General features: G+C 42.5%; 1 protein-coding gene across 1 annotated transcript in view; it reads right to left on the reverse strand.

Moving 5' to 3' along the window:
* Window positions 1-14,485, reverse strand: part of adamts3 (ADAM metallopeptidase with thrombospondin type 1 motif, 3) — a 170,481-nt gene that overhangs the window by 89,030 nt on the left and 66,966 nt on the right. The window contains exon 5 of the mRNA XM_087849509.1: window positions 6,031-6,224. Coding sequence (XP_087705635.1) covers window positions 6,031-6,224 — 194 coding nt within the window. The remainder of the gene's footprint in view (window positions 1-6,030; window positions 6,225-14,485) is intronic.

A 14,485-nucleotide genomic window follows, 5' to 3' on the forward strand; every position in this document is an offset into this window, starting at 1 on the left:
CACCACATTGATGGACCGATGCATGGAGTCATGTAGGGTAAAATCTTGGCTGAGAACCTCCTTTTTCAACCAGGATGACTTTTCCAGCATGACAATTATGCAAAACCTACTGTCACAGCGACGAAGGAGTGAAAAGAAGGACGTTGAGGTCACCATAAAAAGACTGTGCAGCAGAAGAGTCATGTTAGCAAACAGGGGAGACCTTACAGGAGTTTCTGTAAAGAGGACTGGGCCAAAATCCCCCCTGAGATCTACGCAAACCTGACGACTGTCTCAATGCTGTGCTTGACAACAACAGTTTCTCCACCGAGTACTCAGACAGGTTTTGTTTGTTGATTAAATTCTTATTTCACTCCAAGACATCCAAATAATTCTCTCACTTAAAATGAAACTACCAAGAATCTGGATATAAAAAGGAAAAAGAACAGAGAGAACTCTGTAGAGTTCATCTGAATCTGAGACAAATCTAATAAAAATCAAAGAGAGAACAGCGCTGCCTGACTCTGTGAGCCTGCTGCTTACTGATGGAGTCTCATTAGTGATGAAGTATGTAACAATAAAAGAACAGACTTTATTCTTCTCTCATTTACTGTAACAGATTCAGGACTAACGTATCGCTTGGACACAACCAAATAATTAAATGTGTGTGTGTGTTTGTCTGTGTGTGTGTGTGTGTCTATATGCAGAACTTTCCATGAAAATCAAGTTGTTGTTGTTGATTGGACTGCTCGAAGAGTCGCTTGTGAAGATGCCCACAGAATTCATACATACATGCTCATTAAATGGTCCAATCAGTTCCAATTCTCAGGAGGATGGCGAACACAAAGAAGAGGGGGCTCTGACTTGATGAGCGAGAGATATCAAAGAGAAGGAAAACTGGAAGACCAGAGAGGGAAACTGGGAAAAAGGGGAGATGACAGGAGAAGAGTATTGAAACAGAAGAAGGAAGAAAAGAGAAGAGAGGGAGTGAAGATGATGAACACAGATGAGACGGGGGTGAGGAGAAAAGGGAAGAAGGGAGCTGAGAGGAGAAGAAGAATAAAAGAGGTGGTGTAGGAGGGGAAAGGAGGAGGAGAGGAGGGGAAAGAAGAGTAGAGGAATATAAAAGGGAAACAAGGAGACAAGAGCAAAAAAAGAGAGATAGAGAGAAGATCAATCACAGTAATCAGTGTTCAGAGACTGCGCTGCCTCCAGATAAAGCCAGCGGGGACCTCTACTGGAAAACACCATCAATAACCTCAAAGCTTCAGTGCCAGACACTGCAGAGATCCAGAGCGATAGAGTGATGCGTGTGGCAGACTGAAGAGCATTTATACTTTGGAAGTTAACAGGAACTGAGGTTATTATTATTATTAGGTATTTATGAGGCATTTAATGTAGAGATGGGAATATCATGACAGGATCAGGGACACTGAGCTCTGCTCCTTAAATCCAAGGACACTGCACACCCAGTGTAAATGCAGTTTTACTATTCATGCCAGAAGAGGCTTAATAAAAACATCTATACATGGTAAACTGATAACTAAAATCATGAGATGTACAGTTCTGCTCATCATGATGCATTGAGTTTTTCCTTTCCAGTCACCTTTCTCACTCACTATGTATTAACAGACCTCTCTGCATTGAATCATATCTGTTATTAATCTCTGTCTCTCTTCCACAGCATGTCTTTATCCTGTCTTCCTTCTCTCACCCCAACCAATCACAGCAGATGGCCCCGCCCCTCCCTGAGCCTGGTTCTGCCGGAGGTTTCTTCCTGTTAAAAGGGAGTTTTTCCTTCCCACTGTCGCCAAAGTGCTGCTCATAGGGGGTCATATGATTGTTGGGTTTTTCTCTGTATCTATGAAGCGCCTTGAGGCGACTTTTGTTGTGATTTGGCGCTATATAAATAAAATTGAATTGAATTGAATTGAGTGTCATGGCTCCACACACACGCTCACTTATATCTTATTGTAAGTGGTGCTGAAGGCTACAAATAGACTTTTCTATTCCTTTCTAGTGGACAGAGGTAAAGTCCAAGGAACTCGGTGAAGATCTACTGAGGAGGAGATTTTCACCTGTTCTTGTATTATCCAAAATTTAAAAGGCTGTATTGTTTTGAAAGTGCTTCACCACAGAGATTTATATATGAGCACTATGAGATTTCATTTAGAAGACATGGAATCAAAAATGATCAGTGCTGCTAATGATGGAAAAAACCTGAATATCAGCAAATGTGCAAATATGAATGTCAACAAGTGACAAATTAGATGTAGCAACAGTAAAATAAGCTAAACTAAAAAAATGATGACATAAAATATGTAACTCTCATAATAAAACTAAATATTTGACCTACTTTCATGAATATTATTGGACGAGATCAATTTTCGATCTGTTTTTCTTTAGTTTGAACTAAAAATGTGCATTTTCTCAGACAGAGTGAACCACATCCAGATTGGAGGAAACATCAGTACCAGTGACTGATGGGCCCTGATTGGCTGTCACTGACAAACAAACTGCTGCAATCCTTCCAGTCCGTCCAGGCTGGAGCGTTGGAACCAGAAAGCCTGCATCAGCCCAGCAAAGGTCCTCGTTTAAATAAAGCCGGCAGACAAACTGCTTTCATGTCCAAGCGCAGTATGGGTCCATTATGGGGAATATCAGCAGCATCTGAGAGGCTTGTAATTTGAATACAGCGCTACAAATAATGAATGTTAATACAGCTACAAATAATGAAGCCGGTGAGGAAACGAGAGGCAATCCTGCCTTTTTACAAACTCTCAGACTAAATGAAAACACAAGCAGAGCAACAACATGTGTGTAAACAACATTAAGCAATCAGCACTTCTGGACTGGATCATATATCTCCCGCTGATGCACCGATGCTTTCGTTGCTTTGATTTCTTTAAAATCCTTTCATGTTTCAAGTCAAATTGTTCTGCCCCAAAACATGTCAGCGATCACACAAAAACCGACGTCTATCAGAATTTGGTGGTATGTGATCATCTGCGCCCCGTCGCTTCAGAAAGCTTTGATCAGCTGCTGATTTGCTGCCGAGGAACGGCGACGGCAGAAACTTGAGTGACGACGTGGCGGCAAAAATGCTCCGCCTTCTCTTCCATCTGCATTGAAACCTCTCATTAAAGGAACACTTCACCTTTCAGGAAATAATGGCACATGTGCCAATCTCTCACAACACAAGCAAGGTGTATCTGTGACATCTGTGAGGACGTGATGAGCAAACACTGCATCTAATCTGCCTCCAGAGACTAATGACAGTCTGAGCTAACTGCACACGGAGGGCAGAGGAATCCCTGCTAGGGATCATACTTGAATGGCAGTAATAGTTCCCACGGAGGCACGATTAGCATCCTGTGTGTGGGGACAACAGTGTGTATTCACACCGGAGGAAACAGATGCACTTGGCATCCCAACAGCTGCTTGCAGGCTCCATTATTTCCTGATTCAGACAATACAATATACTATCTCTACTTTTAAGATTAGGCTTCAAACTTTCCTTTTTGCATAAGCATATAGTTAGGGCTGGACCAGGTGACCCTGAATCCTCCCTTAGTTATGCTGCAATAGACGTAGGCTGCCGGGGGATTCCCATGATGCATTGAGTTTTTCCTTTCCAGTCACCTTTCTCACTCACTATGTATTAACAGACCTCTCTGCATCGAATCATATCTGTTATTAATCTCTGTCTCTCTTCCACAGCATGTCTTTATCCTGTCTTCCTTCTCTCACCCCAACCAATCACAGCAGATGGCCCCGCCCCTCCCTGAGCCTGGTTCTGCTGGAGGTTTCTTCCTGTTAAAAGGGAGTTTTTCCTTCCCACTGTCGCCAAAGTGCTGCTCATAGGGGGTCATATGATTTTTGGGTTTTTCTCTGTATCTATGAAGCGCCGTGAGGCGACATTTGTTGTGATTTGGCGCTATATAAATAAAATTGAATTGAATTGAATTGAATATAACACTGATCCACAGCAGAGAACCCACAGGAGTGGGCTGCTGTGACACCAATGACTCACTTATTTATATCGAGACCAGTTCCATACAATATGTGATAGGAAACGTAGATTAGCCCAGAGCAACAGAGAGACAACACCAGCTCTCAAACAACAAAACGGAAAAGTGTGGATAACTAAAAATGCACTTTGAATGAGTCTCGTTTACACTTTGAAATGAAGATACAGTTAACGACTGCTTTGGGAGACAAAGAGACTGAAGAGTGTTTATTATTTGGAGGTTTCTTCCTTCCTAGTTTAACTCTTTAAGACCTACCATAGAACCAAGTCCACCAGAGCTTATATTATATGTTTACATGCTGTGGAGCCATTTTTGGGAGCATTTCAAGTTGCTATACATCAATACAACCATTACAGCCCAGATTTTAATAATATGTCTGCATTAAGTGCATAGTAATTACATAAATTGCAAAAAAGTGCAATAAACTACAAAAAAAATTAAAATCTTTTTGTTTTTTAACATATATTTCTAGTTAGAGAAATTTAAGAGGCTTATCCCTCAAAACTGTAAATACAAAAAAGTTTCACAAAATAGTTTCCCACCACAGGAAATTTATTTTGAGTGTCTTCATTGTTTTATTTTTGAAATACACCAATTTTTATATACTGCAGGAAAAACGAAAATAAATATTATAATGCAAATTTGCAAAAAAGCAGCATATGCATCAAAATAAACTATTTCCAGCAGTGCAATATGAGTCCTAAGCATCCCAGAAACCACACAGAAAGTCATAAAGTCAAAGATAACTTTTAAAAACACCAGTATAGGCTCATGAGGCCCTGATGGTAAAAAACTACATTTCCGCAAAAATGACGTCACTTCCGGTTTTGGGCAGGTCATGGCGGACATGTGATAGTTCGCGCTGATGGACGTAGGAAGTGTTATGAACAGCTGATCAGATCAGCAAAGCGTGTTTCTGGAATATTATGTTTTTGTTGCTGCAAGTGCTTTTTATGCAGTTTTTGCAAAGCTATATGTGGAAGGAAACTGTGACCGAGGACAAGCTGATGGCATAAGATGTAAGTACAACTCCTCCGGTTTCATATGCAAAAAAAATTATTGAGCTAGCTCACGTGGTTGCAGAGCTACCAGAATTTAAAAATAGTTACGCAAAACAGAGCGTGCTGCTCTGACCGGCTTTAAAGGGTTAAACATGGCTGACTGGAGGGAAGAAGTCAATGATCACAGAAAAAAACACTAAAATAAAGTAAAAAAGGAATCTGACTCTATCTTTAGGGTCCCAGGATGCTGAAGCCCAGCTCAGCTGACACAGTCCAACTTTTTGCTGTCAGACACCAGTCGTTGATCCACTGTGCTGCTCCTACAAGCAGACTCTGATTCCCAGCATTATATTTGCCTTTTATAAAGGTTAAACAATCTGCATCATGTTACTGACGACATCTGTGAACACTTTGTGGTATCGTGTCCGCAGACGTCACTCTATTGTCAAGCGTTGCTTTGAAGTCTCGATTTTGGAGCAAGAAGATGTGGCAATTTCTTTCACCAAAACTGAAACACACACATCTTTAGTAGTTGTTAAAAGTCGTACAGGAAGCCAATGTGCAAGCAGTGTCACAAACATTTAAAAGAGAAGGAGGATGTGGTTAAAACGCATAAGAAGCTATAAGAGGTGAGAGAATACTGAATTTTAATGGCACCAGGCCACGCTACCAGACTTCCTGGACTGGGATTTACATTTACGTGTCAGTACAGTGCATTCATACAACCCTTTATTCTGTGTGCTTTAAGCACATCCAGTGCCAATTTAAAATCACCAATTAACCTAGAATCCCTTTGGATTGTGGGAGGAAGCCGGAGCACCTGGAGGAAACCCACAAAGGTGAGGTAAACTCCCGAGGAAGGCCCCAGCAGAGCAAGAAGCGAGCTGGGTACCCACTGCACCACCGAGCTGCCCAGTGGCATCCCTACTGCATGCTGTTCTGCATGTGGACCAAAACACAAGTCAGGTTTAACACACAACAGTTCAAACTAGGAACAGAATGAAGTTGTAGTGACTCACTATGTTCATCAGTGTGAGGAGGTAATTCTGCACGTGCTCCTTGCCGTGAAATCGGACCACTGAGTCATCGACTCCCAGCAGGATTTCGATGTTGTAGTCGTCCTCTCCAGCGTCCCTCCGTCTGCGGCGCCGGACCGTCTCATTCACCTGTCGGGTTACTGAGTCAAGGGTCCCGGGAACATCGAGCTCCGGTTCTGTAAGATTAAGACGGGAGACATACGACTTTTAATATGTTTTCCATTTCCAGCTGTGAAAGCCGCTGCAGGGCGTTGATTTTAAAATGCTGAGTAAAGGCGCTCGCTGATCTGCTGTTACATAACAGTTACATTGTGTCAGACGAGCATTCGATCAGCAGTAATAAGCGAGTCATGCAGCTGCAGGTCTGCACATGAATGTGTCAGCAGAGGCCAAAGCTTGTTCTAAAGTGCCGGCTGGCCTGAATTATACATGTTTCATATTCGATGGTTGGAAAAGGCTTTATGCAGTCGGAGCTTTATGATGTTTTTCCTGATTAATGATTAACTAATGAGCAGTATGAGGAGATGGCGCAGCGACGCACGGAGAAACCAAGCAGATGTTTTCAAAAGAGGAGACACATTTTCCAGCCGGGTGTGCAGGCACAGCTGGATTCATAACACTTCAATTCAAATGCTGAAAAGGCAAATTTATAATTCCAGTTTTAATCATTTACTGGAGCAAAAGTACATTTTCTGGTTCCAGCTTTAAATGAGTGGATTTGTGTGACCTTCTGTTTCACATCATTTTCATTTCAGCATCTTTGGACTTTTGGTCAAACAAATCAATAAACATAGCAGTGCTCCTTATTCACCTGAGAAATGTTGATTTAGCAAAAGAAAAAGAAAAAACAAGAAGAGAGAAATAGAAAACTACTTTTGTTTTAATCATCATCTCATAATAAAAGGAAAAAGTCTTTGTTGTTTTCGAGCAGACTGACTGGTTATAATGGGCGGAGCTGCAGGTTGAATGACTCATCAGGACGTCTGTTTTTCTCTAGAGGAGCTGGTGGTTACCAGTAAGGCGGTGATTATGCTTCCAGTGTTTTATTTAACCACAGTGGACTACATCCTGTTAGCTCTGTAATGACGTATGCAGTTCGTTTCAGATATAATCAAAAATAAGAATGAAGGGAGGGTGGAGGGGCACTATTTGTTATAACATGTTATATAATATCCAGTATTCATTTTAAATGGATAACATTGCAGTTGTTGATAACTCACCAACAGTGACTCTCTCAGTAAGACGAATTTGTTTTTAGATTTTCTTTGTAATAATGTAAAATAATGAAAACTCCCATTTACAAAAAGTATTTCGAGTCATTACTGATTTCTTTGTAGAAGACTCTGGCTACTCTAAAGTGCATTTATACAGTTGTGTCAACGCAACGATCGGCGGCAACTTGAAAACCTGGCAAATATTGTGTAGAACAACCAAAACAGCTCTGACGCACTGAGGCGTGGACACGGCTCGTCTAGGGCCCGCTCTCTGGCTTCTGGCAAAGCACAGTTGGGTCCACTAATACAAGGTGTCTCCTCTGTGAGGAGAATCGGATGGAGGTGGGGGGGCTCCTCAAAACTTTCTAGGGCATTTGTTGCAACTTGGACCTGCTGGAGGAGGCTGCTGACATGTGAGAGTTTAATTTCAAACCGGGGGGGGTGTCTGCTCTGAAACAATGTTTAAGTGGCCGTGTTTGTTAAATTACATCCACGTTAAAGCCAGGAGGAAAGGTTTCTCAGCACTGAGTGAGATTATTGATGGTTATTCACTTCAGATGTGAGGTTTTGAGGTTGAGCCTGACATGTATGTAATCCAACAGTTAAAGGCTTCAACGCCATTTAAAGATTATCAAAGAAAAATGTCAAAAGAAGGGAAAAAATGTTTTTTCACATTCTGTAACCGATTCCAACTTGTGGAGACTAAAATTTTGCCCAGACCTTTCAGGGTGTTGCACACACACAAGGTGATTGCACAGGTTGCCTAATTTCCTATCAGGAGGCAACTTTTCTGCAACCACCCTCAGACAGAAAATCATTTATCTGATTCATAAATGCAGACCGACTGGCAGCATGTTGGCATCAGTCTGAGTGTCAGCCGGCTCCCAGCTGCTTGTATTCTGGTTATATTCACGTAGAACAGGAAGTTTGTGAGCGCAGATGTAATATGTGTAAAATTTCTGTCTATGCAGACAACAACAAATACACAATTTTCAACTACTTATTACGGTTAATTGCTGTATTACCATAAACAGCATGCATGTAATGACAAAGTTGAACTTTGAGGACGATGTTTGCAGCTGACAGAAGACAACCAATCACTGTATGTTAATGCAATATGCAGTATACTGAAAATGTAAAAGAATTGCTATAATATGGTATCATCAGTGAAAGATTGTGGTAATGTCATATTGTGGGGTGTTTGGTGATCAGTTAACCCAGCATGCATGTCTTTGGGTGGAAGCTGAAGACCTGGAGAGAACCCACAGACACGGGGAGAACATGCTCCACACAGAAAGGCTTTAGCCGGCCGTGTGTTCGAACCTTCTCTCTGTGCAGCATGTGATGATATATTTGGTTTATTTCACAGCTCAGTTTAAGTGTAAGCTCAGTGCTTGCGATTGCAAGTTCTAACAGGAGAACACTATTTTAAACCAAACTGAGTGAGAGCGTGAGGCACGCCTTGGCTTCTTCTGCAATTTGTACAAAGCCAATGAATCCTCAGAGCGAAAAAATAAACTGAAAGCAAGAAAGGTCGTTGTCCATTCAGCAATAAATACAAATGTCTGCCAGCAAGACAGCACGGGCCTTGAGCTAAAAATTGGGTTCACGTTGGTTCATGCAGCCCATTTACAAACAAACCAGAGTAGGCAAACAAAGGTGCCACAGACTCACAAGAAGCTCGTATGCTGAAGACGTTTCGGTAAGCTCTCATCAGGCCGTGTTAGAACGTTTGGCAGTGAAGTGAGTCGAAACAAATCGTGCTGTAGAAACCTGTGAATTCAGCTGAAACTGATGGCACTGGAAATAACCTCGTCACACAGATACAGCAATCCTGTGCAGTACTGATGAATGGCAGAGCAGTGTTACAGACCCCTCACCTGGCCAAAGACGTGCAATATAAACTCCTGCAAACCACCGAGAACATATTCAGAGTGAAAAGCTGAACAGCTGAAGGACAGTACGGCCGAGCACGCCTGCTCTTTGAATTCTCCCTGAATAAACGAACGACTGAAGTAAAGTAGTTCACAGTTTTAGATTTCATCCACATTGGATGAAGATACTCTGCTGGCAAATCTGAAGCCATAAATAAAAGCACAGGCCATTTTTCATTTTTCCAGGGATGCTGTGGACCACAGACAGGGCCGGTGATTGAGTGGAGAGGGAGCTAAAATAAATAGGAAGAAATGGCTGCCACCTCAGCCGTGGCCCGGCTTCTACAGTGTTGGGATTGTGGAGCGCATTCCTCGTCTCCGCCGCTCCCGTCATGACACAGGCATTCTTGTGCAGCATGCCAGCTCCCCCCCCCTCCCCTGCCTGAGTAAACAGGCTCTCTGAGGTCCCTACTTCAAACGCACAGGACTTCCCCTCAGCAGCGCTCCTTAAGACTGCCAGTGTGCTTGAGTCAGTGGCGAGCACCCCACCGCCCTCCTCTGCCTTGCCCCACCACGGGCCACAGCCCAGTCCCGTGGGAGCCCCGCCATGCAAGCGCAGCAGCCCAGGAGACGGGGGCCCTGGGTCAGCGTCTGCCCACACATGGCAACGTGTGGCAAGGTGGCAACGAGGCCGGCCAGAGCCGCCGCAGGCTAAAAATGGCACAGACGTAGGCGACAGGCATCGCGCCATCAGCTGAAAGTGGAAATCTACTGTGTCTGCTGTGACAGAATTAATATCCACGTTGTACGGTTCAAGGACACGCACACACGAAACCCATTAGTAAGACGGACACAGATACGCAGCCAATAATGACACTTTGTGTACTGAAATTCAAATACGCACGCAAAAAGCTTTTCCCTTTTCAGTGCAGATGCATGCACGTCTCCACGGAAACGTTACTACAGCAAAAGTATGCAATGACCTCATTGAGAGGAAAATATCCACGAGCTCCGAGCTTTTACAGCAACAATAGGCAGGAATGTGAATTTAAATATGGTTCGTAATCCTTTTATCTGTTTCTGCAGCAGAGACGGGGGATCGGGCAGGATGTACTCCACCAGGTGAGCACAACGGTGCAGAGACTCTTATCGCGATCGGGGCAGGAATTTGCATAAAAGCGTCTCCGTGAGTTCAAAGTGGTTTGTCTCGGGAGCCAAAACTAGCGAGACGTAAAATACGGCGGGACAGACAGATCAGGAACAAGTACGGGAGTTTTCTTTGGAAGTGCAGCTGGAAATGAAATCACTGGATTCTGAGAGGGAATGAGTGGAATTTCAGTGATTGGAAAAGAAGGCTTGCTTGCACACAAGTCAGAAAGGTTATTCCAGGTTAAAGTGATGTCAGACTCCTGAGTCAGAACCACTAGATCATCGCTGTCATTTTCCTTTATGCAAATCTGCTGAAAGCATCCATTTGCATAAACTGAGATAGAAGCAGTCAGAACTTAAACTCTTTAGAGTAAAAGTTGGGATTAGAGGTGACAGGAGAGCGCCACTTCTAAAGCACAAGATCACAGAGAAGGAAAGCAAAGAGGACAAACCACATCTCCACATGGGAGATGTCACCGGACAGCAGCAGAGGGACGTGTGAGTCACACCGTAACGACGAATCACAATAATTTATTTCATATCCTGCGTTTATGAACTTCAATAGTAAAAGAGCGATTGTGGCCCAAACCAGAGTAAGACTGTGAGGCGGTTATAAAAATAAAGGTTTATGGCATATTTGTGCTTTAAATACTTTAACCTGAGTTAGCTACATGCAACACTCACAACAAGATGCCAGTTTTAGGTTCCTCTGATCTTACTGAAGTCTCCACATTAGAAACGTCACTTTGAGAAAGAAGGGAGATGACGTTTACTTCAGCTCTGAATATGATCCGTCTATAAATAGTCAAATCTGTGCTCATCTCTCTCCTGTCCTCCAGGTGTTGTCCTTCCACCTTGTGAAGTGTGTGCAGGAGCACAGCAGTCTCCACTCAGCTCATCAGGAGCACTAAGGCTGGGAGAGAAGAGAAGGGCAGCGCCGGCGTGGGCTGTTTGCTAAAAGCCTGACTGAGTGGATTTTGTTTTCATGGCTGTCTGCTGCACTTTTCTTTCTGAAATTTGCAAAAAGGCTTTGCAGCAACGTTCTGTCCATTCTCTGTCCAGCTGAGCTTGAATTTGATCGTTTCAAATTTAGGATGAACATCAAATTCAGCACGGTAGTTGGAACAGACTAATCAATTTTCCTGGATTCAGTACCTGCTAGTTAGTAGATGCCAGAGGTGTGGACTCGAGTCACATGACTTGGACTCGAGTCACATGACTTGGACTCGAGTCACAGGAGTCACATGACTTGGACTCGAGTCATGTGACTCGAGCCCAAGTCATGTGACTCGACTCGAGTCACAGGAGTTGGACTCGAGTCACAGGAGTCACATGACTTGGACATGAGTCACAGGAGTCACATGACTTGGACTCGAGTCACAGGAGTCACATGACTTGGACTCGAGTCACAGGAGTCACATGACTTGGACTCGAGTCACAGGAGTCACATGACTTGGACTCGAGTCACAGGAGTCACATGACTTGGACTCGAGTCACAGGAGTCACGTGACTTGGACTCGAGTCATGTGACTCCTGTGACTCGAGTCCAAGTCATGTGAGTCACATGACTTGGACTCGAGTCAGCTCGAGTCATTAATTTTATGACTTTAGACTTGACTTGAAAAAATGTTCTAAGACTTGTGACTTGACTTGGACTTTTACACCAGTGACCTGGGACTTGAATTGGACTTGAACCGGTTTACTTGAAAAGACTTGATGTTTCACCCCAAATATAACATTTAACACACATATTATATAGAAAGTGTGCACCATTAATTCAATTCATTCCAACCACACTCTGTACGTATGTGTGCGTGAGCTGTAGCACAGCCAATCAAATTAACCAGATTTTTTTTTAAGAAGGAAAAAAAAAACGCTCAAAAATGCTGCAAGGGTTTATTTTTTCCAGGTACATAAACTATGAAGTAGTCAACAAAAAACCGAAATGCAACATGCAAAACATGCAAGAAGAGAATCACAGACAGAGATGGAACAACTTCAACTTTGTCCGACAGTTGAAGTTGCATAAAGAACAGTAGGTGGTGCTTCTCTTTTGCTACGATGAGACAGCTGACTTCATCTAACTTTGCGACGTCAACTAACTTTAATGTGTATGATATTTCTGACATGCTATTTTAAAGCCGGTCCTACAAGCCCATCCAAGAATAACATGCAGCTTATCTCAGAACTGTCGGTGAAAATTATTCTTGGAGCTAAGTTTAATTGAGCTGCATTTTATAGAGGTGCAATTTCACAATTTGTGTATATTTTCTAAGTTCACTATTTCGTCATGTGTTGAGAAAAACAGAGATTTAAAAAGCACATGGTCTAACATTTACATTTAGCATAACTGCCACATTTTTTTCCCATTTTTTTTAAAGACTCGAAAGGACTCGAAAGTCAAAGTTTCAGACTTGTGACTTTACTCGGACTTTTACACCAGTGACTTGAGACTCGACTCTGACTTGCCTGACATTACTTGAGACTTGACTTGTGACTTGAGGATAAAGCCTTGAGACTTACTTGAGACTTGACTTGTGACTTGAGGATAAAGCCTTGAGACTTACTTGAGACTTGCAAAACAATGACTTGGTCCCACCTCTGGTAGATGCACCCATGGTATCTATTTCTAAATCCGCGCTCACATTTTTCTCCATTTATTGTGTTCACAAGATATCAGAAAGCCTGGCCTCTGTGTTGCCTCATTCTTAAGTTGCTCAATCCCCAAACGGCCGTTTACCGCTAAGAGTTAAAAACCTTGGATTAAGGAAACAAAAGATAATCTCAAAAATATGTAGCTATGTAATCGGTGGGTAATTGCTTTTTAGTTACGTAGGCAGACTTGAATTAACTCCATGTCCAAAAGGGCTCAATGGGCTGAGGTGGATGTAAACTGGGTCAGCTTACACATTCAAAATGTGGGGAAAAAAATCTTGTTACATAGAAACTATAACATCAAAGAAAAGTTAATCCGTGAATGGGCAACGCTGCGTTTCCTCCAGGATCATGAGCTCGGTCAGCTACCGGACTCCTGTGGTAATCACTTCAGTGATAAGGAGCCACACTCATGGCAGTGATCTGGTGTTCGGGTTGTTCTGGTCACTGACCACATAAACCAAACTCTCTTATATGAAACACCAAGTTGTTTGATACGTGACATGTCAGAAGTCCCACTGGCAAATGAAAAAGGAGAAAATGGCGATAATTCAAAAACTAACAAATTCATCTATAACTTTGTCTACTGTGCGTCACGTTTGTCGAATGAATAAAATAGCAAAAATTAAAAACCGAGTGTATGGAGGCAGTGAGAGTTTGTTCTCAAACTAATCTCACAGAAGCATCACAGCTGCTGCTTTATATATAAACAGTTATGTTTCACAAGGTCTGACAATCAAAGCTTTTTAGTTCAGCAGAAATATCAAAGAGCAGCACAAAAGAAACACACACGACTCTTCAAAGTAATTTAATATTTTTCATGCTGTGAAATGTGGATTTTCTCTCACTTTCCTCTAAAACTTCATGTCTATAAAACGCTGAGATATGGTGAATTATGACAAACAAACTGAACTGAATCGGATGCATCTTGAAAAGTTTATGAGAGATTGGATCGATCAGGACGCCTCACAGACAACAGATAAGGGGCCACGCAGCATCGAGGGCTAATAACAAGCTTCATGTTCATATCTGACAGCTGAGCTTTCAATGAAAATTTTGTAAGAGTTGATCTGTTTCCTGATTTTTTATTTAGTTATTTTTTGTGCATGGATTTGTACCTGTAACATAAAGGATGGCACATCTCTAAATATCAATGCAGCCCCAAGAAAATAGCTGCCAAGGTTAAAAAAATAAATACGTAACCTCATGAATTATTCACCTTATGTACTGTCAGTGTTGTTAAATCTCCTGCACAATACCTGCTGGCACTAGAAGACTTCCATCAGTGTTACAGGGTTGTGTGATAATGCCGTCACTGTCACACTGACAGAGCAGGTCCTGTTTCATATCTGAAAAAGTCTAATCAACCTTTTTTGGTTCATATCTCATTTTATGGGCTCATAAATACTGTTTGTGATTCATTATTGTACAATTTTTGGAGCTGACAATTTAGGATTCAGTTAGTCCAACTCGGCTCACCCCAACCAATCACAGCAGATGGCCCCGCCCCTCCCTGAGCCTTGTTCTGCTGGAGGTTTCTTCCTG

This window comes from Neolamprologus brichardi, chromosome 12 (genome assembly GCF_056152115.1).
Source record: "Neolamprologus brichardi isolate AB-2024 chromosome 12, ASM5615211v1, whole genome shotgun sequence".
Classification (NCBI taxonomy): domain Eukaryota; kingdom Metazoa; phylum Chordata; class Actinopteri; order Cichliformes; family Cichlidae; genus Neolamprologus; species Neolamprologus brichardi.